General features: G+C 40.6%; 1 protein-coding gene and 1 long non-coding RNA gene across 2 annotated transcripts; one reads left to right on the forward strand and one right to left on the reverse strand.

Annotated features, from left to right (window-relative positions):
- Positions 1–7406: 7406 nt before the first annotated feature.
- Positions 7407–25868, reverse strand: synpo2lb (synaptopodin 2-like b). Its single transcript, XM_034708048.1, has 5 exons — positions 25683–25868; positions 19818–19969; positions 19427–19705; positions 18915–19303; positions 7407–10733 (listed from the first exon to the last, which is right to left on the reverse strand). Exons 1-5 carry the CDS (start codon positions 25782–25784, stop codon positions 7927–7929), a joined length of 3729 nt encoding a protein of 1242 aa, XP_034563939.1. The 5' UTR covers positions 25785–25868; the 3' UTR covers positions 7407–7926.
- Positions 19422–23217, forward strand: LOC117830101. Its single transcript, XR_004634727.1, has 4 exons — positions 19422–19737; positions 19832–19985; positions 21972–22036; positions 23003–23217. It is a non-coding gene; the product is annotated as an uncharacterized LOC117830101 (long non-coding RNA).
- Positions 25869–26009: the final 141 nt, after the last annotated feature.

The raw sequence follows: 26009 nt of genomic DNA on the forward strand, positions 1-26009 counted from the left end.
ACTGCTGCAGTACCAGGTAGTGCCTCAAGGTGGTGCCACCTTTCTGTTTTGGTTTCCTATTACAGCCAAGTTGCTACTCTCTGAAACCGCAGTTGTTGTTACATCCCGACCGAGAGAGTACACTATACTGAGTTAGTGTATGTTCTGCCTATTTTCTATTTGCAATGTATGATATATGAATATATATTTCTGTGGAGACTGGGCATTATAAAGACTGTTCATTTCTGTACAATAAACTGCCGTGTGGAGATCCCCACTCTGCCATCTTGAAGCTTTCTGATAATACCTCGCTATCTTGGATAGACTGCTAAGACCAACAACGACATTTCACATTTCTTTTCATGAAATGGAAAGAGTAGGGACAACACTTCTTGTTTCGGATTGGCCAGAACCTGACAGCTCAACGTCATTTCCCGTTTTTATAACTAGTAACTAGAGTCCTTGCATGCCTTCAATGATATAGTTAAGGGTTCAAATCATGGACAGAGACTTATTTGGTGATAAAGATGAAATGTTTTCATCACAAGGAGACGAGCTGTGCTTTTAAAGTACCATTAAGATATAAATGAAATTATCTTAAGAGACAAGCAAAGGCAAAGTGGGCAGGTCTGCTGCCTCTCAATGCAAGGGTTCTGGGTTCAAATTCCAGCAGGGAAAAACTTTCCTCACACTAAAGTTTAAACTGTGCTTTTGAAGTACAATATCCAAATGGTGGAATGAAAAGACCTACAAAAGTAAGCTTATTGAGGCAGCTCTGTGATGTTGAGGATAGGCCTGCTACCTTGCAATCGGATGGTTCTGTGTTCAAATCCCACTGTCGGCTTCCAATGTGAGATGGAAATGAACCACTTTCCTCACAATGTGCATGAGATTTACTTTTAAACTACTACCCAAAAAAAAGTAAATGAAAAGACCTAAAGAGGCAAGTACTGCAAAGTTGCCCTGTGGTGTGGTTGACAGGCCTGCTGCCTTTCAATGCTAGTGTCATGGGTTTGAATCCTGGTGCGGACCGTCCATGGGAAGTGGAAATGAAACACGTTTCTCACACTTCAGTTCAAACTCTGCTTTTGAAGAACAATATCCAAATCGGCGAATGAAAAGATCTACAAAACTGAGCTCATTGAAGCAGCTCTGTGGTATTGAGGATAGGCCTGCTACATTGCAATCTGATGGTTCTGGGTTCAAATCCCACTATGGGCTTCCAATGTGAGATGGGAATGAAATACTACAATACAGTTGTGAAATGAAAAAACCTACAGAGGCAAGCACTGCAACGTTCCCCTGTGGTGTGGTGAACAGGGCTGCTGCCTTTCAATGCATGGATCCTGGGTTTGAATCCAGACGTGGAATGCCCATGGGAGATTGAAATTAATCATTAATTTCATCTCTTGAAACAGAATCTGTTGGTAACCTGACAGCTAACACAAGAGAACAGAAAACATCTTTCCAGCAGTTACTTTCTTCTCCTGTCACTTAGTTCAACGTGCCTCGGGTCATTTATGCTTTTATTGATGTGTATTCCTCCCCCTCTTATCGTCTCTGTTTACATCCTCCACCAACAAGTAAACCTTTGGGTATGATTTGCAACTTCATGCCTCGCTTGTGCCTGTCAGCTGTTATTGCAGTATCATCATGTCAGTCAGTTTCTTGTCAGTCCCCTGACAAGGTGTAATGGCACAATCGAGGTGGGAAATGGAACCTCTATATTTCTCCACTGTGTGTGTCACTGTAAGTTTGGGTAAGGTTTGGTTTTGGTAGTAAACAAACCTCTTTTTGGGCCAACTGGGAAGGATTGATCTTCCCCAAAAGCAAGACTCCCTTCCGTTTTTGTGGATCAAACTGGAAAGAAAAGGTTTATATATATGGGCATGTTTGCCTTTAATGGACAGGACAGCTGAGGAGAGACAGGAAATGTGGGGAGTAGAGAATTGGGGAAGACATGCAGCAAAGGGTTGAGCCTGGAATCGAACCTGCAACCTCTGGTCAGCAACTTCACTGTTTTGATTTTAATCTTAAAATTACAAAGTACATAAACATAAACTTGTTTTTCTACCATCTAAAGAGGCACTTTTAGTGAAAGCAAGCCATTAGCAACTAGCTAGTAAGTTATTTGGTTTGATTTGGCCCGACAGCGAACCAGAACCAAACTCAAATAAACAGAACCAGAACCGGAACTAAACTCAAGCAAACGTAACCAGAACCAACTCAAGCAAACAGAACCAGAACCAGAAACAAATTCAAGCAAACAGAACCAGAACCAACTCAAACAAACAGAACCAGAACTAAATTCAAGCAAAAAGAACCAGAACCAAACTCAAGCAAACAAAACCTGAGGGTTAGGGTTATGATTAGGGTTAGGGTTATGATTATGATTACGGTTAGGATTAGGGTTATGATTAGGGTTATGATTAGTGTTAGGGTTATGATTAGGGTTATGATTAGGATTATGATTAGGGTTATGATTAGTGTTAGGGTTATGATTAGGGTTAGGGTTATGCTTAGGGTCAGGGTTAGGTTGATGAAAAAGAAACTTTTCTGGAAAAAGAGGCCTAGAACACAACACAGCCAAATAATAACTACATATCACCACAGCATACGGATGTGAGAAACATTTGAATGATGTGTATTTATTTTTTAAAGTTTGACTGCTCCCCCATTCAAATGAATGGGGAGACGGATTTTTTGACCTATACTGCAGCCAGCCACCAGGGGGCAGACACACTGCTGAAAGCTTCACCACCAGGGGAGCATCCGGCTCCCCTGGTGGTGAAGCCACATGGCCACCATGCTGACCAATCAAAACAAAGTTCTGCTGTGAGCAGAGCTGGGGCTGAGCACTGTGAGAGCTAAGCAGCAAAAGGAAAACTGCCTGTAGTATATGCCATAAATCCAGCCTCCCTCATGCTAACAGATGGAAAATAGGTCGAACTTATAACTAATAGTTATATGATTTTAAAACAACGCTGGTTGCTGGGCAAAATTAACGTCTTCACCAGTTGTACAAATATTTGTCCCTTTGTTGTTGAGACATTTCACGTAAAGCCCCAATCTAGTGGTTTGGCAAGACTGAGGCTTTGTCATTGATTAAAAAAGTGATTAAACTCAATCACAGAAGGAAGCATGAATTTCGGTACAAATTTTAGTTGCCAATCCACCAGAAAAAGGCGGACGAAATTAGCTCAAAGAATAAGTGGAAATCAAGCTTCTGGGGGCACAAGATGTCAAAGTCAGAGGATCAGTAGGATTCATTCTTTTGAAACCATGCATGTCTGTAGAAAAATTCATACCAATCCATCTTGTAAATGTCAAGATATTTCAGTCAGGATAAATTTGACAAAGGATCAACTGAGCAATTTTGCAGCAGAGCTTGCCACTAGCACTGATAACAATCACTCGTGTGGTGTGGTGGTCTTGAAATTGGATGAGCCATGTGGCCTTGGTACAGATGTGTGTTGAAGCTTGGCAATAAATCCATCAGGGCAGGAAACTCCCAGTTTGAAGGTTTATTACTGTGCTGGTTCATCACAATTAACCTTTTAATATTACTTTTGCAAGCAGCGCAGTTCAGTTAATGTGATACTGAACAGGATAAACAAATAACATAATGATTTCCAAAGCAAGAATCTTAAAATGATGAATGCACATGACGGTGAGAATGACCATTTAGTTTCTGACCCGCCCCTTGACCTTCGACCCCAAACACTCGACTCCCTTGACCCAGAAACACGGTGTGATCAAAGAGCGTATTTGGCAGAGCAGTGGGATGAGACAGGATGTACCAGGTAGCTCTTCACTCTCAATCACATCGTAAAAAGCCATCAGAATTAAGAGTTTAGCACCGTGCCAAATAGCTCGAGATTAACAGCTCCAAAAATAGGTAAAATGGGATGTGTGTGTTTGATTCTGTGGGTGTGCGAGCAGGAACTGGGCAAGAGAGGAGCTAACAGAAAAGAAGGGAGAGACCAAAAGAGACAGAACTGCAGAACTAATTTGATAATTAAGCCAAGAGCAGAAAACAGTCAATCCAGTCATTACTAAAAGTGCAGTTACAGCTTTTATATGTTTCTAAAATCCAATGACCCAGTTTGTAGGAAAGTGCACGCATCAGAGATTTGTGTGTGTGTTTTACCTTCCACCAGCACAGCAGCTAAGCTTACCAGTGGGCCTGAACTGGACTAAAGTTAGCAGCCAAAGTTAGCGCCTGTCTGTCACCTGATGCCTGTCAAGGGTCAGAGGTTATATTCCTTTCTGTGGTCATGGTTGGGTTTCACAGGTCTGGGGACATCAGGTGGCTGTCATTAGACTTCTTTTAAATGAAGACCAACGATTTAATCAGGAGGTTTTGAAAGTAGATGAACAGATATTGAACATTAAATTAAAATAATTAAGAAAAGTGATGCATTTATTTTAAATTATTAATATTTTCTCTTCCCTTTGTACCAGATTAACACATGTATTGTGTTAGGTATTCTTTAGGAAATTAATTTAATGATATAAACAGGTAGGATTTAAAACTGAACACATTTTTCCCCTTCATGTTTAGGCAGACTAAATTCTATAACAAGGCAAGGGAGCAAGCCATAAATACTGTGGTGCATCTCGTCTGGATGGCAGATCCTACAGTGCCTCCATGTGGTGAAAATTTGAAAGACATTATCTTGCTGCTTTAAGAATTGCTTTTGAAGGCTCTGCATTTGATCCTAAAACTCCCCAAATCCTGAGGGAACAATTAAGCCGTTAGACTAGTCAGCAAATACCTGAAAAAAGGGAATAGAGGGGGGAAAAAAGGATGGGAGGAGATGATACACAGGCCTGTTGTGAGAGCAAGTGATGACGCGAGTGACACAGGAAGAAACAGAGTGACAGCTGATGTGAGTCATGTCTATTTTTATTCAGACTCTCAGTCTATGTGGAAAAGAATCACAACTAAACAGACATGTTATAGCTTCCACATGTCATGTCAACAGATCAGAAATCAAGGCTACAGTAAAGAGTTGACCTTTTACATAACAGCTGTAATTTTTGCCAAATTAAAAACTACAAAAACAAAGCACACACTGCTGCATATTCATACAAAAACACACCCAGAAATATCTAACACAAATCCTTTTTTATATATAGAACTTAGGGGGAACTGACCTCATGTGGCTGTAATGTTAGACTTTGTCATATAAATCTAGGTAATTAAGCAAATCAATTTCTTTCTTTGTGGTTGCTTTCTGGAAAAAATATAAACCTAGCAACTAAAAAGACAATGACCAATAAAAACCATGACTAAAACCTGGACACTTATTTGACTTTAAACATATAAACAATAAGCTACTGTCTGGCTAATTTAAGCACTTCCTACCTAGTATTAGCAACAGCAACAAAACCATTTGGTACTTTAATATGACACAATAAAGATAACGGTAATGCTAGTTTGAAAAAAATAAAGGCAACTGAAAATTATGGGATCAAACTTTGATAACAGCTTACCAGTATGTGGCCATTTGCAAGCTAATATTAGTGGCAGCAAGGAAGTGGCTATATGCTAACAAAACCATGTGATACTGTTATATGATACAATAAAATGGGCATTATGATAAAGTACTTGCTGTTAGAATCGATTTTAAGATTATTCTATTGTTTTATAAATCTCTTAATGGTCTTGGTCCTTCTTATTTATCAGATTTGCTTTTATCATATGAGCCAGTGAGAGCCCTCAGGTCTTCGGGGAAGTGGACTTTTAATGGTACCAAAAGTAAGACAGTGAGGCAGCTTTTTATCATTATGGCCCATGCCTGAAGATCTGAAGGCTGCACAGAGTATAAACATTTTTAATTGCAAACTCAAGACCGACCTTTTTAGTCTCACTTTTAACTGAGTTTCATTCTCATAACAGTTTTATTTATTCATTCATCATTTAATTCAAATTTTAGTCACTTTTTATTCTATCTTATTTATTTTTTAATTATAGCATCTTATTTTCATTTTATGGTTTAATATTTTAGTGTTTTATTATCTTAGAAATGTATTTTATGTTGGGGATTTTAATTTCCTGTTTTGAGTTTTAACATCTTATTTTACCTCCAGTGTTTCCTCATTAAGATATCATGAGAGCGTTTCCTCAGTTCGGTCGGCAACTTCTTTTTTATTCTTTATTTATTTATTAAATTTTGTATTATTTCTATTATTATTGTTGCATATATTGTGTTCTTCGCCTTATGATTGGGGGGTGGGTTTTGGGGTAGGGGCTGGGTTGGGATTAGGATAGGGGGGTCTTTTTTAAAAAAAAATGTGTACAGCACTTTGTGTTACAATATCATTGTATGAAAGCACTTTATAAATAAAGTCTGATTAATTGATTGATTGATTGATTGATTGATTGATTGATTGATTGATAATAGTAATGTTAGGTTGGTAGTAATAGTTAACTTATCTAAAAATGTAGCCAAACTCTGAACAGCTACTATTACCACATCCTAGCATATAGAAGAGACAAGGAAGTGGTTTAATGCTAAAACAACCTTTATACAATATAGAATAACTAGTATTACATTTTTAGCCAACAATAATATTTGTTGGGTAGTAATAGAAAACATATTTGAATAATTAGCTAATGTTAGCCTCCTTCAAACTCATAGCTAATACAAGCCACTACTTTCACTGCAGTTGTCTCAGGCTAACTGGTTATCAAATAGGTTGCTTTTCCATAAAATATCACATTAGTCACTCTGCATATTTCTATCCATTTTCTATGAATATTAATAAGCTGCAACAGGGTGAAATTATAACTGTGTTTATACTACTTTCAACCTTAGGAAGCACTATGCACTTATCTAGACTGTTCTCCACTGTTGTCCCCAGTGGCAGATCATGTCTTCCAGCTACGATTGACTCGCACTGTCCTGCTCTACTCTGGGAATCTGTGTTCAGCTCTTGAGGGACCCAGCACTTGGTACTTTGGTCATTATTGTGGTGATGTTAATTGTTGATGACGATAATGGAAGGTCTTAAATTGGTTGGTTGCTTCAGTGTAGATGTTCCTTATTTCGGGAAAAATAAAAAATAAAAAATAAATTCCTTACTTATTTTTGTGCATTGCCTTTACACTGCTTGGCAGTACCTGCACCCAAATTGACTTGAAGCACTTTGTTACTCTTACTGATCTTGTTTCCTCTTGTCTAGATCTTTGCTTGTGTTGTTTTTGTTCTCATATGTACGTCGCTTTGGATAAAAGTGTCTGCTAAATGACATTGTAACATTGTAACATTGTAACTTAAAACACAACAGTATGAGGTTATAACAGCTTCATACCCTCCGCTTAATACTAAAGTAGAATGGCTGAATACTATGAATGTTAGCAGTAGCATGACTTGCGAAAATGCAACATTTCTAAAATGATATTCCTGGATGGCAACTGGTTCTGTAGGATGTTTACATATTGTGATATTATGATTTGCATTTCTAAAGCTCTCGAGCTACTGTCTCTGTAATGTCACTTCATCAGTGCCTTTCAGTCATTGCTGACCACACCTCTCTTTCAACAGTCTTGTCTTCACATCCTCTGTTCTTCTTTTCCATGTTCTTCATCAATCAGTGCAATATTCACTACATTTTAAATCAGTTTCCCTCAGCCTGTCCTTTCAAACAGCCATTGACACAATTTTTAAAAACTTTTCTCAGGCACCTTGCTACATTTCCTTTACAGTGTTCCCTTAAACTATTACATTTGCCAAATACAGTAACAGTGTCAACAAGATTAAACATAAGTGTGACAATGTGCTACATGGGTGATCTATCCAAACAGGTCATGTGACAAACTGTTGGTGATAAAAACATAGCTGCAGCCCTGCTTAGTGACAAAACGATACTAAAAACACATTAAAAACATTCCTCTATGTTCCCATAGAGCCATGCTTTCAAATGTCCAGAGAGCAAAGTTCAGTGTGCAGTAGATCCAGGGCGCCAGACACCAGGCTGCAGACCCAGGTTGGAAGTGCTGAACCTGGGCCTGGGGACCCTGGGCTGTTGAGTGCTGCCAGACACCGACTGAGGGGCACCAGTAGGACTGAGGGGACTCAGATCTGGGGCACTTTTAAACTGCCTGCTGGCCTGGGCATTGTTGGAAGACTGAAGGTGGGAGAAGGTAGGGATCTGGACTTGATTTGGTGCAGGAGATGAGGAGAAGGAGGGAAGCTGTGGGAGTGGAGCAGTAGGAGCAGGAGGAGGAGACATTGGGGAGGTGGCCCACTGAGGTTGGTAAGGTTGGGGTTGAGGTTGATAGGATTGGGGTGGTGGTTGGTAAGGTTGGGGTTGAGGTTGATAGGATTGGGGTGGAGGTTGGTAAGGTTGGGGTTGAGGTTGGTAGGGTTGGTAGGGGGCTTGTGCTGTAGGAGGAGGAGATGTGACATCAGGGCGCCACAGAGGCTCTCCAAGTGTCGTAGCTGACCGAGGAACGATAACTTTGAGGGCAGGCCCTGTGCTTGTTGGTGGTGGTGTGGAGAAGCGCTTTACTTCATACACCCGTGCTGTCTTCTGAGGACCGCTTGCACTTCCTTGCTGCTGCTGATAAGTGGAGGTATCCTGTGGAACCCCACCCCCATAGCTGAACAGAGAAGAGTTGAGCTGGTATGGTTGGTGGTTCATGATGTCAACAGCTTTGGCACATGCTTTCTTTGCTTTGGATCCAGCTTTCCCGGACTTTGCCAACTCAGTCTTCTTTTGGGCCTTGAGAGGGCAGGAAGGAGAGAGCAGGGGGTTGTAGTTGATCGGTGGGGGAGCACGGATGCTGGATGAGTATTTCCAGGTGGCAGGAAGAGATGGTGTGGGTGAGGGCTCCCTTGTTTGGGCGGGAGAGTAAGGTGCTGCAGCAACAGAAGGGGCTCGCTCCACAACATACCGATCCATCCGGCTCTGTCTTCGGGCAAACAGTTGACCACCTTTCCCTCCCAGCTGTGGCACCTGAGGAGGTGCCTGGGGTTTGGGGGCTACAGGAGGTGGCCTTGGTCCCTTCTGAGCTTGCAAAAAGTTGCAAGCCTCCGCACCAAGCCTAAGCCAGTCCTCTTCAGGCCCTGATTCATGTCCGGTCTCCCCACTTGGTGCGACTCCAGATTCACCACCTGGGGTTCTCTCAAAACGGTCATCCATGTTCTGGACCATCGACATTAAGTCAGGGTTAGGGGAAATATCTTTGTTCTGGACTGAACAGAACATTGGCTTCTTGTTACTTCGACGACGGGCATCATGCAGGATGCCGGTGCGAGCAGCAGGGACAGAGATGCGCTGCTCTCGTGTCCCCAGTGAATCAGCCACAGGAGCTTGTGGGGTTGATGCAGCTGTCATGACAGCATGGGGACCAGCAGTCATTGTTGTGTTGATGTAGGGGTGCACTGGTGGAGATGTAGCAGGTTGGGTAGGAGGGGGAGGAGGTGGGGTTGGCTGGGCGTGGAAGGAGGCATGAGTCAGATCAGGGGGATGTGGTGGGGAGATTGAAGAAGCAGCAATGTAGGAAGGAGGAGGTGGATGGGTAGGAGACGGATGAGAGGTAAATGACATGGGAGGTTGAGGGTAGAGGGGTTGGGCAGGTGTTGGATAGATTGGGGTGCTTTGAGCTGAAGAAGGAGAGAACGGGGTTGGTTGGGAAGCATACACCGCAGGCTGGGGGGGAAATGTCGGTGGATTTATTGCAGGCTGGGAGAACGGTGCAGAAGACAAAGAGGAGGGAGGAGAGTTCACAGATGGGGTAGTGTTGCCATTGGTATTTCTTGGGGGGATGTACAGGGAGGTGCTGGACACCGCTCTCCTTGGATCTGGCCCAGATGGTTGGCGAGAAGGCTGGATAGTCATCATGGAGACAGCTGACACAGGTTTTGAAGCCATGGTTAAGGCTGTCGGTTTAGGTTGGGGAGGGCGAAACATCACAGAAGTTACATTTGGACGGGAACCAGTAGGACCTGGGGTGAAGGGGCGTGCGGTACGATTCAGAACACCTGCAGCAGGACTGAAGTTGGCATTTAGATTAGGATCTGAGTCAGTGAGTGGGCTAGGACTAAGATTAGCAGTTGGATTAGGGTTGATATGTTGCCCATTCTGGCTCTGAAAGTGCATCTGAGTAGGGGAACTCAGAACAACACTAGCCCGACTAACACCTACTGACCCCCCATTGGCCAGAGCAATAGCTGGGGGAGACATTGGTGAACAGTGGTTACTGATTGGTTGCTTCGTGATGCTGCTCTCCAGTATTGAGCCTTGCAAAGCTGAACTCTCCAGTCCTGATAACTCCAATCTTGGGCTTTGATTGACAGGGTTTATAAATCCTGGAGTCTGATAGGTTGAGATATCCACCCCAAAGCTGTGATTGGTTGTTGGCGTTGTAGGTGTAGTTGGTGTAGTTGATGGGCAAGCAGAGCTCCTCCTGTCCAGCAGGTCTAGATAACCAGAATCCCAGGTAGGGTCAAACGATGCTGAGAATCCTTCTTCATCAACTTCTGAGCCACTTAGGACTGAACTTCCTCCTTCCTCCTCTGTCTCCCCTCCTGTCTCTCCCTCTGTATCCCCTCCTCTATCTCCTTCAGCTCTGCCAAAGCAGGTCAGTGTGTATCTCTTGGCCCTTTGCCGGCGTTTCTTGAACATAAGCACCCCTTTCGAGTTGGGGTTGGGAGCATCAGTCAGCAAAGAGGCAATGGAGCGGCATTTAGTACGAGCTTCTTTCACCTGTTTCTCCACCTGGCTCTCCCCACGCTGCAACTCTGCAAGACAGAAACAAGAAAGAGAGAGATACTGGTATGAAAGTGCTGAAGGAGAGAGGACACAGAACAGAGACCTGGTAATGGGATTTCAGATGAATAAATAACAAGGCGAAGGCAATAAACAACAGAAACAACAGCGAGGTAGCAAACAACATAGCTGTGATAAGCATTACCACTGACAGACAGGAGTGTGTGTTGTGGATTTACAATGAAGAATTCCTGCTGCTCTCCAGAGTTGACTCACACCATCCTGGAAGGTTAGATCACAGTTTGTCCACACAAGTGTATCTCTACTAAGTCCAAGGCTATTTAAGTCCTTTTAGTGTCCTGGCTCACCTCTCATGAATATCATAGCTACATAACTATGAGGCCACCACTCATACACACCAATAGTCTATATAAACTATCTTTCATACATTGAGCTTACCAAGAAAAAAAACAATCGCTCACAATCCCAACACAAAGCTTGCTTTCAAAGTTCAGATATTTGTATTGTAAAAATAACGCTACCCCTCCACAAGATCTGACACAAGGTTTGACAAGAAAGAGTCTACAACCGACATGCTCGCAGCTCTGCCGGGCAGTACTTTTGGAGAGTGGTGCAGTGAGCTACAAGCTAGCACATCCAGGTTAAGAACATAGACTGCTAACTACAGTTGTCAGAGCAACAGCCAGAAACCTGAGGATCGCCGCCTACCCAACTTTAACAGATGGAACGTGGTCAAACTATAAAATTAAAATACACGTCAGATACTTTTTTTTTCAGTCACGGATTCTGTCATCGCAGTTAGTTCTTATCATGCTAATTTATGGGAAAGGGTTCAAGGAATTTATTTCTAATTAATTAATTTGATTTTAGGAAGATGATTGATTGACAGCCCTTTTGACTTATGGAGGCTCTACCAGATTAGCAAAGTAGGAGAAGATCAGTGATAAAAAAAATTCTAAACACTAACACAAGAGGCGTTGAACTTTCCATAGCCATGAGTGTCCGCTTCAAATCAACATTAATATCTGTTCTGCTGTGGACTGGACCAACCTGAGGCATTGTTGACATTTATCGGTAAGTTTAACGCGTGTTTTGGTTAGCGGAGGCAGTCCCGCAGCTCTACAAGCCAAATCACTTCTACCCATGCCCCGGTTCCACCAGGGAAATACGTAAGCGCCATAAATTGTAAAGAAAATTTGACGCCACAAGTGTTCACATACTGTTCACATTTACAGCTCCCCTGGTGGCAGTATAGATATTAAAGCTTGCCTCCTTCTTGTCAACAGATGGGACATGGGTCATGAAGTGTTCTTTAGAAGATTAGCAGAGAAAGGCAAGAGAGAAAATGTAACAAACAGTAAAACAAGAGCCATTGAACTGAAGTGTCTGCCTCAAATCAAAACAAGAATCTGTTCTGTTGTGGACTGGACCGTCATGAAGGATCTTTGACGTTCAGTAAGTTCAATGCATGTTTTGGTTGGAGGAAGGTGTGTGACGTCAGTCCCGCAGCTCCACCAGCGCATGCCTTGACCTCACCTGCCCAATATGTCAGCACCCATCAGGGAGGTATTTTGGCTTCACATCTCCCAAAGGAGGTGTGGAATCATATCAATATGTGTGTGAACTTGGATCCCTTTGTGTTTGTTCTCAGTGAAAAATGTTTGTGTGTTAGTCTTCACCAAATTCGCAGACTGATGTTCGTAAGAGTTCATGGTTTTCAAATGTTGTATCCCTGACCTAGTGAGCAACATAGCTCCAAAAAGTTGCTAAAGCACTATAGAATTGACAGATTTCTGAATTATTTTCTTAACGGCACAAAATGTCAAGTTGTGATGAGCGATCACACATGAAGCGACTCTCTCGATCCTAAAGTATTCAAGCTCAGAATCATCGAACACATCCGTCAAGTAGAAATAAAATGACATCGATAGTAATCAATCTCTGGAGGTGACAAAGCTCCATGAAAATAATTATCAAGTTCAAATTCAGAAGACAAAACAACATTTAATTTAAAACAGCCTGAAATCTACATTGAAGAGACTTTGTGTGTCTTACCTGCGTACACGGTGTGTGGGATTGTATGTCCACCTACATCTGATCCTGAACGAGATGTGAGGTCCCTCATCGCACAAGCGTGAGTGTGTTTGTGTCCTTAAACTCCCTCAGACCCTCCCACACACACCCTGTCAACTTCTGCTCTGAATGGCAACTGTTTAGTCTCTGTCTTCCAGCTCTTCTCTCAGAGCACAGCCCATGTAAAGACCTTTGTCTGCGTCCAGCAACTCGAAGCAACACATGATGTCAACCCACTATTCCTGTCTGTGTGACGGGCATCAAACACCTGTCCACTCTCTGTCTCATACACATCCACCGACACACAAGGACGGAAGACCCCACAGCATAAGATATTTAGACGGCAGTGTCATTGAGTGTGTGTACTTGTGTATGCATATGTGTGTGTGTGTATGAGTTCATAAATCCAATTATAGATTAAAGGAAAGCCTGGTCATAACTCTTCACTGATGTGCTGTTCTCCGCTGACACTTCACACCTAACATCAACTGCGCACACACAAACACACACACACACACACACACACGCAGATGCAGACGCACATAAATACGCCAGCCCCACCTCTACAGCAGCAAAGCCAACAATCCCACATCCAAAGTCAAAGGTTATGCATGTTGTGTGCTTTAGTGTGTGTGTGTGTTAGTAACGTGAGAAAGGGCAGCTCCCTGGACACCACAGTCATCATTGGTCCTATGGTAAAGCTCTAGTCTCAGTCGTTCTGGCCTTCAGGCTCGTGTACCTGAGGACAGATCTCCCATTAGTGAATCACAGCTCACTCAGTGCATAGCTATCTCATTCGATCAGCTGTGAACATTGTTACCCCAAAAGAACCGATGAGTCAGCTAGACAAGCTTGTTAAAACCTTATGTCTTTATAGAAGAAGGTCAACTTTGAGAAGTATTTTAATGACCTCTCTTGACAAATGTTGAATAAGAAGAATGATGTCAGTCTGACAACTACTTGTTAAGTGAGACATGGTGGCTCTAACTTGTCTGGATATAAAAAGAATTTGGCTTTTATGAGGAACAATCATTAGATAAGGGAAAAATGTCTAAGGCTGTTTTTAAAACCATCTACTATACTAGCAGTACGTACTGATTAGGCCAAAATTCAAAACTACCCGGATGTCGTACTGATTTGGGAAAATTTCTCAGTACGCAATGGACCAGTACCCTTGTGTAATGTTTCCCACAATGCAAAGTGCTAATGTTCTCCTTCTTTTTTCTGTATATGACAGGGGCACTCAGTTTGTAGGTGCTGTGAAAAGGATCAAACTCCATTTAAACCACTTCTTAATTTTTTGAATTATAAGTGGATGCTAAAGAAGAAGTTTCACTATCAGCTTGGTCGTTGTTTACGCCTGACCCAGCATACTGCAGAACAGAACCAACAGAACAATCATACTACATAATACCTTCAAACGCAGCATGCAGCATGTGATACACCATCCAGACTGCAGTGGCATTTGTGGCGTAGCAATTAAGTACTTAAATATTTCACATGTGGGTCAACAGAGAATACAACATGTCTGGCAACACCGAGTGCACCCTTCAACACCAAGCGGCAACCTCCGGTCTCAAACTATGAAGCCGATGCGGAAGTGGTATAAACTGCAATTCATCGAGAATCCGCTTGAGGCTGGCTGCAGAAACACCGGAAACCACATAGACATGAATGGGAAAAAGACGATCTTTGCAGCATTAATAAACATGTTTACAGCCTGGTTCAAAAATCGGCTTGGCCCTACAACGCTAATCTCTCTAATGGCACACACTGTATGGGGGGTGAATTTTTTTCTAAAGTGACGGTTCAGAAGATATTAAGATTACGAGTTTTTGCCCAAATAAGGATATGATTGATGTGACTCCCGTTCGGGAACACATAGCTGTTGGCTAGGAGGCTCAAATTCAGCCCCTTTATGTCACACTCTGCCTGGTTGAGTTCCGCATTTCCAATATGGCTGCCGCTGTCGATTGGCTCCAAAACAGCGCTCAGGCTCAGACTACTTTCCGGAACTTCTTCTGGGTGTTTTCCTTTTTGTGCTATAAAAAAGTCTACGCTGCCACCTAGTGGCCAGTGAAGTACAACATAACTGGACACACTAATTCTATAATACAGTACATCACTTTACCACAGCAGTAAGTGAAAATGACTGAAAATCAATATAACAAAAAATATATTTTTGCAGGTGCTACATATGCAGTACGTACTGCATACTATATTGGTAGGTAGTATTTAGCAGGTGGTTTTGAAAACAGCCTAATGCTAGAAATACTTAGTTAAGATATGATGTTAAAATAGTCTAATCTTGGATTACAGCCTCCTGTAGTTTGATGTTGGCTATACAGTCTGTAAACAGGATACAACAAACACTTTTATACTAAAACCAGTGTGCCTTTTTTAAAGTTATGTATTATTATAATGTTTTCTTTATTTATTCTATCATTGTTGTTTTTATATTTTAATTATATATATATATATATAATCACTTCTCTATTTGTCATTTTATTCATTCAATTTGTTTTTGTCATCATTGTTGATTCTCCCTTTTGAATAATGTGTTCTGTCAGTTATTGGGTTATGATGTTGTAAAAATATGTAAAATAATTAGTAATTAAAAAAAAAAAAATTTTTTTGAGGTTGATTGTGTATGTGCCATATTTGGTTGATGTCACAGGAACAACAATATATTGAAACCTTTTTTTAAAGGCGTCATTCTACTTCGTTTTCAACTGTAATGCCTTCAAGACTCCCAGTAAAAAACAGTTCTTCATTTGGTTGCTTGTTCATTCAGCAAATCTTGGTTTGTTTCCTTTACTTCAGGTTGCCGTGGCACATCCCTTTGAAGTCAAATAGCATAACGTAGCCCAACATAGGCATCCACACATGCACGCACAAACCATGAGAAACCTGTGAACTTAACACTGCAGCATTAAATCTTGTTGTGTACTGAAGTTGGCAAAGAAACATGGCTTTGAGGTAATTTAGAAGCCATAATAAGCTCTAATCAGTGAGTGTTGTTGAAGTTAGGATGCAGATTTTGACAGCTTTAAACAGGGCCAAGCAAACTGTTTCCAGGTCCAAGTGTTTTCACTGTGATTGTATGAATTGTATGGAAGCAAAAAGTATTATTTCATCATCAATTGAGTGACTCATTCAAATCTCATCTTGAATGTGTATCCCTTAAAAAGCAGCATATGCTTGTGATGCATCCATGACATGAACTTTATCACACTGTTTCATTCAAATACTACTGAAGAGATAAACAAGAGAAAAAAAAGAATATAAAGACAAACTTACTTTTATGTAGAAGTGTAAATTCTCTGAGTTCTGGTGCCTGAATCAAATCATGACATGTAATACATCACATTAACCTTTATCCCTACTTTGATCATGTTGGTAAATCTATTGATTGGCTTGTAAAATGCATGAAGGCATATATATTATAATTCACATAAACACACACATTCAAACAACCACTCACTCACTCACTGCATATTCAGCTGTGTGGTCTGTGAGTCAAATTCATGTGGAGACTGTCAATCAGAAGCTTCGATGCCTATAAATACAGCGAGTGAGGCAAATGCTCAGAATACTAAGAGCAGAGACAGAAGGGGGTAGGAGGAGGGGGAGGTGGAATACTTCAGTGGGTATCTGGTATATCTCACCCCATCACCACCAGCCTGTAAATGTAACCTGATGCCTCACTGAGGCAGCCTCAGTCATAGGGAACAACCACTAGAGGGCGATCTTGCTGTTGATTCATGCTCAAGCACTACAAACACAATCTGCAGCAGTTCTCTTTGGGGACACCGAGGGAGTCTTTGGAATTTAAACGAGAAAGAAAAACACTGCAGTAAAGACTGAAATAGTTGCATCACCATCAGAAATTAGAGAGGTTTGGTTCCTTTCAGTGGCAGCTGATGAATTGTCCTCAAACTTATAAGTTTAAATTAAGATCCAACTATAATTTAGATCAAGTTAAGTTCGTACCAGACCACAGGAGAGATGCAAGTCAGCAGAGATATAGTACTTTAAAGATTTTGATGAAACAACAGGTTACTGAAGGTGTGGTTGTTCCAAACTGGTCTGGTGTGGCCGGTGTTGATGTTGCAGTAGAGACCAAAGAGATGTTTTTCACAGGGCTTAAATCTTTAGCAGCAAGTTTGGCAGCACTGAACGGTTGGACAATATGTCGCTGCATCCACAAATGTGGGATAAAACTGTACATTGCTACAGGAAAACCACATACACACATGATCCAGAAACACTGGGGACTTATCTGCCAATGTCAAATGGACTGTGGTCTGCCAAATCCAAATTTGACATTCTTTTTGGAAATCATGGACAAAGCTACGGGATTCTGACATTTGCTGGAGATGTGACAGGAGTAGAGGCACATTTATACACATGCTTTATGAATGCAAAATGACTTTGAGTTTATGGAACAATGTAGTAGCATTTCTCAAGTATGGAAAACCAAGTTGCTGTTGAGCCCTATGCTTTGCATTTTAGGTGTAATAAAAGAGGGGGTTAGACTATCACATCGCCAGACTCTATGGTGTAGATTGGCTCTTACCACAGGATGTCGGATCTTGCTCAGACACTGGAAAACTAAAAGTAGCATCTCCTTTAATGAATGGCTGGGAGAAATGACTAAAATAGCCACCTATGAACAACTCATCTTTAAGCTTAATAACAGACAGGAGATGTTTTTGGACATATGGAGCCCCTTTATGGATACAATACAATATGGAATAACTACCTTTGTTTATGAGTGTGATGGGAGTGTGTGAGTGGCCACGATGCACTGAGCTCAGTGCTTTCCCTGTGAGAAATTAGTTTTGTTGATTTTTTGTATTTTTTTGTATTTTTTTTATTTATTCTGGTTTTTGTTTTTATTACTGTTTGTTTGGTATCACTATGTCTTTCTCTTGTCATTGGCCTTATTACTACTTTTTAAGTGAAATGTATTTGTTTTCTGTATTGTTTTATTTCTTACTGAATTTTGCACTTTCTTGAAAACAAAAAAAAGGAAATCATAGACGCCACCTCCTTCGCACTAAAGATGAAAGGGACCATTCGGCTTGTTATCAGTGCACAGTTCAAATGCCAGCATCCCTGGTGGTATGGGGATGCATAAGGGCCTATGGCATGGGTAGCTTACGCAGCAAGGAAGGCAGCATTAATGCTGAACAATACGTACAGGTTTTGGAGCAACATATGCTGAAGTAGGGGTGCCGTTCTAATGTCTCTAGAAGTGGGCTATTCTCCTTGTCGCAGCGGTCGCAGGCTGGACTCCCGGCCTCGGCCATTAGCTGCATGCCTTCCCCCACTCTCTACTCCCCACATTTCCTGTCTCTTTTCAGCTATCCTATCCATTAAAGGCCAAAATGCCAAAAAATATAACTTAAAAAACACATCTGAAATACGCAAGGTCTTCACTGAAAAAGGCATTGTCTGGATGGCAACAAGAAAATGCTAAACAACATTTTGCTTTTACAACAGCATGGCTTTGTAGCAGTAGAGTCCAGGTGCTAAACTGGCCGGCCTGCAGTCCTGACTTGTCATCAATTGAAATCATTTGGCGCATCATGATACAAAGAATACGATAAAGGGGAAATCCTGAGAATGGGACAAGACTTCACTTTCAAAACGGGTCTCCTTGGTTCCCAACAATTACAGAGTTTTGTTGAAAGAAGAGGTGAGACGTCACGATAGTAAAAATGTTGCTGGCATCAAATTTAAAATAAGCATCTATTTTTCATAAAACAATGACATTTTCTCAGTTTCAACATTTGATTTGTTGTCATTGCTCTATTTCCAATTAAATGATGAACAGAACATCAACTCTTATGGAATTGGGGTTGTATGTTGGAAGGTGTTTTACTGTTATTTTTTAATATCATTACATTGTGATCACAAGCAGTCCAGCAAACCAATTGAAGGCAACCCAAAAGAGCCCCAAACCAGACACCTATGTTTGCTTTATTTTCCCTTTATTTTTAGTTTTTCTAAGAACCTACCACTTTGTTATCTCTGGCTTTGGTTTCTGGAACTGTGTTATTATTATTCTTCATCCTGTGATAGTCTATTGTTTTGTATGACGGTATACTCACTGGCTTGCCGTGCTTTATCCTTATACGTAGTTGAGAGCTCATCACTCAGAGGGGTCATCTGTGGTCCCACCATGGGCACCAGCTGTTTACTGGAGCTCAGCATCATAGCCTCTTTAGCCCGCTCAGGAGACACGAGTGGCGGGCAGGCCAGCCCAATGATGCCCCCCGCCTCCTGGAAGCCGCTGTCCCCCTCTCCTTCTGCCTCTGTTAACCCCTGATCAGGAGTGGGTGTGAGTGAGTGAGGGGTCAGAGTGTGTGGAGTGTGTGCTGGAGTGATCCAGTCAGTCTGGGGGGGCTGGTAGATAAGCTCTCTGCGAGGGACTCCGAGGAAAGACTGACCATCCCACTGGCTCTGCAGGGAAAGACCGGCATCTGTGGCACTTTCATAGCTAAGAGGAATGAAGAAATGTAACATAGATTACTAATTTAAAAAACTTCAGGTGGCTTCAGTTCAAAGAAAAAAAAGCTTGAGAGCAAGAAGAAGGGCCTGACTTTTGGTCCCCATCCCTTACCCACTCATCTCTGAGGTCTCCTCCTCTTCCTGGTTGTCATAGCGAGCAGGTGACCGTGCATGAGGAGGTGTGCGGCGTTGGCGGCGGTGTGTGTGTGACTGTGTGTCTGCATCGCTGTCTGTCTCTCCATAGTAAGCCTCGCTGTCAGGAGGGGAAGTAATGCCGCTGGGTATCCCTGTGGGGGAGAGGATGGAGGAACGGTTGGAGGTGGGAGACAGGACCCTCGTGGAGGAGCGGGACGATGTAGAGTGAGAAGAGGAGTGGAAACCAGGAGGGGCCCTGGAAACACACAGACAACAAGTCGTGAAAATGTAAAACATGCATCAGTTTGTTCTGCATGTATAGAGATCAGAGAGGACAATGTAGTGTGTGTGTGAGTTCATTCTCTGACCTTTTGACCCTCAGGTTGAGTGTGGCATTCTGCGTATCTATGAGGCTCATGGCCTGAGCATGACTGAGATCAGCACAACAATCATCCCCAATGGCAACCAGCTCGTCATGCTCCTTCAGTCCAGCTCTGCACGCTTTGCTGCGCCTACGTACCTATGGAGATGAAAAGGTTTGTAACACGTTAATAGGTGCACTGCAAAAACTCAAAATCTTACCAAGTGAAATTATCTCATTTTTAGTCAGAATGTCTTATCCCAATTGATTTAAGATAAATTTACTTAGCAAGTAACATTTGAGCAAGATAGAGGGACTTGTTTTAAGACAATGAATCTTAAATATCTTGTTAAGTCAAACAATCTTGAAATGATCTTGTTTTGAGTTGTAATTTAGAAGAAACAAGGTTTATTTTACATTTCATACATTTTTCAAGCTGAGATCTTATTTGTAGAAGACAGATAATCTTGATTAAGTAAATGCATTTTATTGGAGAATCTATCAGAAAACAGCTCCATTGATTGAAGAAGAAAGAAGAAAGAAAGAAAGAAAGAAAGAAAGAAAGAAGTTTTTTTAAAGGGTGTGTTACAGTTTTCAGGCACTCTTTCTTCTAAATCAGATAAAAAATATACATCCTCAAACTACATGCGCACAATGAAACGCCTACTTTTGAGCATAGCTGGCTTATCCTAAAAAACAACATGACTGAATATTAGTATATCCAGTTCACTATGAGAACACATTATATCTCAAAATGCTCAGATTAAACTGTGTAATCTTATTTCAACCTCTATCTATTTACCTTGTTTTCTTATGTTTATCTTTCTTTTTGTTTGTACTGTTAATTATTATTTATTTATTTATTTATTTATTTATTTATTTATTTATTTATTTATTAATTATTTATTTATTTATTTATTTATTTATTTATTTATTTATTTATTTATTTATTTATTATTTATTTATGTATTTTTTTGTTAACTTGTGGTGAACAAAGAAATACTGAAAAAATTGCAATAAAAAAATTGAATGACAAGTTATCTTAAAATAGTACATTTTACCCATCATAGTAAAGAATATCGACAAAAATAGTAGCTAAACTTGAAATAAAACCTTGAAAATAGAACATGTAGTGAGCTTTCTGCCAATCTTTTTGCCAGATGACTCCTAAGTTTAGGGTAAATGAACGGTGAATTATCAAAAGCATCAGTAGCAGTAGGTTAATTCATAAAGGAACAGGAAACACAGCTACATGCCCATATAGGTAGGCTAATTTTCTGCAGACCAGCTGAATAAAGAAACATTAAATCACTTTGAGGGACAGTTGGGGTCGCGAGTCTTTGGCACCTATATTTTAGGGGTTGCAGGCTGAAAAGTTTGGGAACCCCTGATCTCAATCATCAAGCTGAGTAAGTTAATTCTGATGAACAGTATTCAGCAACAGGCGACCCTCTAATGTTAGCCACCATGAGAATAACTCATGAGGTCATGCAGCTGTTCCTGGAGGTCGCTCAGAGATGATGTCATAGGACCCTTCAGGAAGTATATCTGTAAATGAGGAGGGGGGATATATTTGAAAGATGGGAAGTATTCCTGTAAACTAGAGTACTGTTTCCTCTAAAAGAAGGCGGCAAGGACTCACACTGACACACAAACACACACATCTTATCACCATAAAAATGTTAAGAGGAGGTGAAAGTGTTCTTGCACCTACTTGGACTTTAAGTGGTCACAGTTTTTGTTTTTATCAGTTGCTCTTGACCCAATAATCTAGATGTGGCGGCACACAAACACATGCAGGAACGATCAATCCACACTGTACTTTCCAACTCACAGACGTGTACACACACACATGCACACCACGTAAAAAGGGGGTCTGAACAGCTGCATCACCAGTCTGGACATGGGGGGATTCCTGTCATTCACCATTTGTTCCCCACAAACCCAAAATAAAACCATGCCGAAAAAAATCTGCCACATTCCTAGACGGACAAAGAAAGACCGGCGCTACTGTGACCAGAAATTTAAAGAATAACACTTATGAAACTTTGATATACTTCAATGTGGGACAGAAAAATTAGCAAGTGTGCGTGTGTGTGTGTGTGTTTGTGTATCTTTGTGTGTGAACAAGAGGCCTTCTTTTTCCATGCTCTGCTTCCAGCTCCTCTTAAATGAGCTATTCTGATCCTGCAGTTTGTGCTCCCGTCCCACCAGGGCTTATCTGAGGTATGCTCAACAACACACACACACACACACACACTCACACACACACACAACAGGTCACAATCACCTACACCAACAAGAGGAAGCACACACTGATCAAACTCTGATTAAAGGTGACCTTATCTACTTGAAAATCCCGAATAAAGGGAGGGCTTTGGGTGCCAGAATCGCTCCACCACCCAACTTTGCATCAGAGGTTATGACAGTTTCTGAGTGACCGGCCAATTCTGTAACGTCAGTGTGAGGGAGGTCGCGTTCCTTCCTTGTCTCCAGAATAGATTTTCTTATTAGAGAGGACATTCTGGACTGTCAGCAAATATAAACACAGACACGAAAAGCTACCGAACTGAAAAGAGGAGAATATTCCAGGGATTAAAAGCGGATTATTTTGTCTTCGAAAATATGGGATGATGACAGATCTGAAACAAGTTCATTTTGCACAATTCATGTTGTTACAGTAAATACACCTATGTGTGTAGTTGTGCAGGTATAGAGTTCTGATACTGTAGTGTAGACTATAAATGCTTGCACACATTCACTCTGTTCATTGCTACTGTTGATTTTCAGTATGCAGTTATGACACTTGAGCTAATTTTGACCCCTTAACACGTCTTTAAACTGTTGGACACAAACCAAACTGAAACACAATAAGGAACTATGAGAAAACCATAAGTCTGCAATGATCATCAGTGTCCACCAATCAGTTAAAGCTCCTTTGAGAAACTTTCACTTCTTGTCAATGTCGGTGCCCCATGTGGACAAAGTAAGTAGTGTTTCATTACGCAGAATCTCATCCTGCTCTCTTTTAACTGTAAAATATACCATGGGAAATATTTTTAAAAACAGCTGTTTTGGCAGCATGTAGTTAATCACTTTGACACCTACCCTGTGACAATGGTTTCAGGTATTAAAAATGACCTTACAGAAATGATCCGTGTCTCCGCTAATGGTCTTGTTTGTTTTTTTTAGGTCTTCAGCAAGTATCAGTATTGATTTAAGTTTTTTTTACAGTAAGATTGATTTCAGTTGAACTACATTAATGATGTAAACAATTGTGGGAATGCTGTGGTGCAACTCAACAAGAAACGCTGTCAAATTTTAAGCTGTCTGTGCATCTGTTGTTATTTGTTTATTTATTTTTGGGTGTATGTAGTGGTCGTTGCTATGATTATGTTTTTATATGTGTGTATGTAATGGTATTGTGTTTATTTTAGTTCTAGGTGGTCCTTGCCATTCAGGGTGCCACTGCTTGTTTATGCTTGTTAACTGTGAAAATAACAATAAAAACTATGAATCATAAAAAAAAATTTGAAAAATTTAAAAGTTTGTTTTACAGTTAAAAAAAAAATCACAGGAGCTTTAATGTCTGCTTTAATTTATATTTGTATGTCTTTTTATAACAGCATTGTATCATCTGCCTCATTTCCCAAAAACCCCAACCAGGGACATGGACTGTAAATGAACCATATGTAGAAGTCCTTATATATATATCTATATATATAGATATATATATATAAATATATAAACGGCAATATATACACTGCATTGGTCACACTTCAATTAGATGTAAAAATGCCTACATGTGTTGTACCTGTCAAAAAAAAAAAAAAGATAAATAGATAAATAATTACAACCTGTTTAGGTAATTGATGGTTTTTGGAGGGATTTTTAGGGATTCACAGTTAAAGTCTTTCAATGGTCTTTTTATTGAACAACACTCATGACAAAACACAAAAGCACATGACAATTGACATACAGAAAGAAATAGCCACAGAATAGTTACAAACGATAAGGTAATGATCAGTTAGTCAAATAGACCAACAAAAAATAAATAAATAAAAAAACAAACAAACAAACAAAAAACAAAACAAAAAAAACCACAGTTAAAGTCTGAGTCACTTTTCTTGGAAAGAGAAACAAGATTCTCAGATTCCAGCTCCTAACATGTGGATATGCTATTTTTTTTCAATAAATTATTATACATTTAAATCTATATCTTTGTTATCGGATGTCTAGGATATAGGTTAGCTTCTTTATGATTTTTAAGAATTCAAATTGTATTTTATAATTTTTTAAAAACATCTTAATGATGCTAAACCTTAAGATCAAGGCATTTGAAAGCAATGTAAGGAAGTTTCTGTTTGTCGGCTTTGGCGCCCCCTGTGGACAAAGTGATACCTCTCATCCTTTCGCGCACGGAATGTTTTTTTTCTTGGTTGTAAAACAGGTTGGTTTAGTTTATGTCATGACATGCAATCTATATATTTTATTGAGATGTTTTCAGATTTTTATGACATGGGTTTTAAATTTACATATAAAGTAACATGTTCTATTTTATTTTGTTAAACTAAAAGTATTGATTTAGATTGCACTTCTGTCTGTTTTCACTTGTATATATTATTGTTATCATAAAGTTATCCGAGTTGTTATCCTGTTTTGAAAGACGATCTATCAATAATATTTTTTAAAGCTCCTGCAATGACTTTTCTGTTTGACGCCCCCTGTGGACAAAGTGATACCTCTTATCTATTTGCAGATCCCGTCCTGTATATACTGTATGTTGTTTATTCTGATAATTTAACAGTCAAATGTATCACTCACTGTAAATATTTGCTCTCGACTAAGCAAAAAAGCCATTTCTTCAGCTTGCTCTCAACCATCTGGTCTGACACCTACCCCCCTCAAAGCCTTTCAGTCATTCAAAATTACGCTCTAGAAATAGACAGTCTTATTGCTGATGGTCTTGTTTGTTTTTGTAGGTTATAAAAAGGCATCACAGTTAATTTCAGCCTGTTACATAACAGGTTAAAAATTCCTCACAGAAGCTTTGAGGCCATTTCTGGTATTTTATGGACCAATCAGTAAAATGATGAGCCTGATAAGTCAACTTAAAAAGAGTAATAATAATCATAATTTGCAGCCCCACATGTAAATATATAACTTAATACTACTTTATACTTATTTAACTGCATACTATTTATCCTCAAAGTTCTGTCATGTATATAACGACATGATTAAATAAGGTAGAAATACAATCAACATCAGAAAAGTTAGAGCTGCTTTTTTTTTTTCCAAGAGGAGATAAAGATGTCTAATGTCAAAAGACATCCTGTTAGTTTCAGCATGGCTTTGTTCCTAAACTACTCCTGTAACCTCTCAGTGATGCTCTTCAAAAGAAGGTCATTCTAAATCAAAATGAAACGACTGTTTTAGGTTCAGTATTCCCAAAACACTGGTGTTTGAAAACCGAGACATTGATTCAAGTTATTTAACAGTCAACAAAAAGTACATACAAGCCCTGGAGGTTTCAGCTAATGATACTGATTTAATGATTTAATGATTCATTTAGTCCGATTTCTTCCTCGACTGTAGAGTTTCAAACCAACTCTCAAATTACAAACACAGCAAACCTCAAGACTGACCACTGAAGCCCCAGGCGGGCCGCGATTTACAGCTGCAGGCTCTATTAAACCCATCTGCTCATGTTACCACCTTGGCAGTAACTCTCCTCTGTCACACACACACACACACACACACACACACACACACACACACACACACACACACACACACACACACACACACACCCACACACACGCACGCAAACACACACACACACACACACACACACATAAAGGATCCACTTTACCTTTGCCACCTGTAGAGGTTTTTGCTGCTCTGCTCCTCCCTGCAATCTGAAGCCCCATGGAGCTCCACCTGAGAGGGAGACCACAATCTCCTCCGCTACCATCCTTTCTCCCTGCTCACAGCCTGCTGTGTGTGTGTGTGTGAGTGTGTCAGTAAGAGGGAGTTTAAAAGTTTCTTTGCCCTTCCCTCAGTTCCTCACACCCTGTGAGAATCAATGAGTGAGGCTTCAGTCTCCCGCTCCTCTCTGTGACTACGACAAATCCCTCCACCCATGAGGAGTCAGGGGGAGGCTGGCTTTCATCTGCTCACACTGGAATGCTGTGTCGGA

The sequence above is a fragment of the Notolabrus celidotus genome, chromosome 18 (assembly GCF_009762535.1).
Source record: "Notolabrus celidotus isolate fNotCel1 chromosome 18, fNotCel1.pri, whole genome shotgun sequence".
In the NCBI taxonomy this organism is placed as follows: Eukaryota; Metazoa; Chordata; class Actinopteri; order Labriformes; family Labridae; genus Notolabrus; species Notolabrus celidotus.